The sequence below is a fragment of the Helobdella robusta genome, assembly GCF_000326865.2.
Source record: "Helobdella robusta unplaced genomic scaffold HELROscaffold_3425, whole genome shotgun sequence".
Lineage (NCBI taxonomy): Eukaryota > Metazoa > Annelida > Clitellata > Rhynchobdellida > Glossiphoniidae > Helobdella > Helobdella robusta.
In genome coordinates, this window is record NW_008704674.1 from 1 (window position 1) to 1,186 (window position 1,186).

The window sequence follows — 1,186 nt, forward strand, 5'->3', positions numbered from 1 at the left end:
CATCATCACCNTCATCATCATCATCGTCATGGTGATCTTCATCATCACCATCGTCATCATCATGGTGATCTTCATGATCAACATCGTCATCTTCATCATCATTACCGTCATCATCATCATCATCATGGTGGTCTTCATCATCACCATCATTATCACTGTGATCTTCATCATCGTCGTCATCATGGTGATCTTCATCATCATCATCAACATCGTCATCTTCATCATCACCACCATTCCCATCATCATCATCATCATTATTGCGGTGATCTTCATCATCATCGTCGTCATCATGGTGATCTTCTTCATCATCGTCATCACCAGAAAAGAGTACAAAGCCTTTCGTCGTCATCCAGCCTGTTCAGCATGGGCTTCACGAAAAGGTTTGCTGCCTCAATTGGCAACAGAGATGCAAAAAATAATAAACCCAACAAACGTAATAATAATAATAATAATAATAACAACAACAACAATAACAACAGCAATAATAACAAGAATAATAACAACAATAACAAGAATAATAACAAAGATAATGACGGTAATAACACTAACAACAACATTAATAGTAAAGATAATAACAATAATAATAATAATAATAATGGTAACAATAATAACAATGACAGAGTTAAAAATGATAGAAGCATTAGTAACAGTGATGATAACACGGACAATGTAAGTTCGGTGAAAGCTAATGATGATTGCAATGAAAGCAATACCAACAACATCAACAACATCAACAATAACAACATCAACAATAACAGCATCAACAACAACAACATCAACAATAACAGCATCAACAATAACAACATCAACAATAACAACAACAACCACAACATCAACAATAACAACGTCAATCCAAAGGACATACACAATGATTTACAATCTGATTCTTCGGTATCAAAAAACAGAGATTGTACAACGACCCCTAAGTTGTTCATTGTATGTTTTGTTGTTGTTGTGGTTTGTGGTTGTTGTTGTTGTTGTTGTTATTGTTGTTGTTGTGGTTATTGTTGTTGTTGTTGTTGTTGTGGTTGTTGTTGTGTTGTTGTTGTGGTTTGTGGTTTGTTGTTGTTGTTGTGGTTTGTTGTTGTTGTTGTTGTTGTTGTGGTGGTTGTTGTTGTTTCTATTTACTTGTTGTCTGCTTTTGGTATTTAGTACATTTTTTTAAATGATAATTTTGATCCTGTTG

The 1,186-nt window shown here is 34.1% G+C and overlaps 1 protein-coding gene across 1 annotated transcript; it reads left to right on the forward strand.

Annotated features, from left to right (window-relative positions):
* Window positions 1-363: 363 nt before the first annotated feature.
* HELRODRAFT_184747 (hypothetical protein) lies at window positions 364-936 on the forward strand (the record flags this gene model as incomplete). The annotated part of the gene is made up of 1 exon (XM_009023130.1): window positions 364-936. A coding segment is annotated over one exon (573 nt), but the record flags the coding sequence as incomplete, so codon positions are not given.
* Between the last annotated feature and the right edge of the window lie 250 nt (window positions 937-1,186).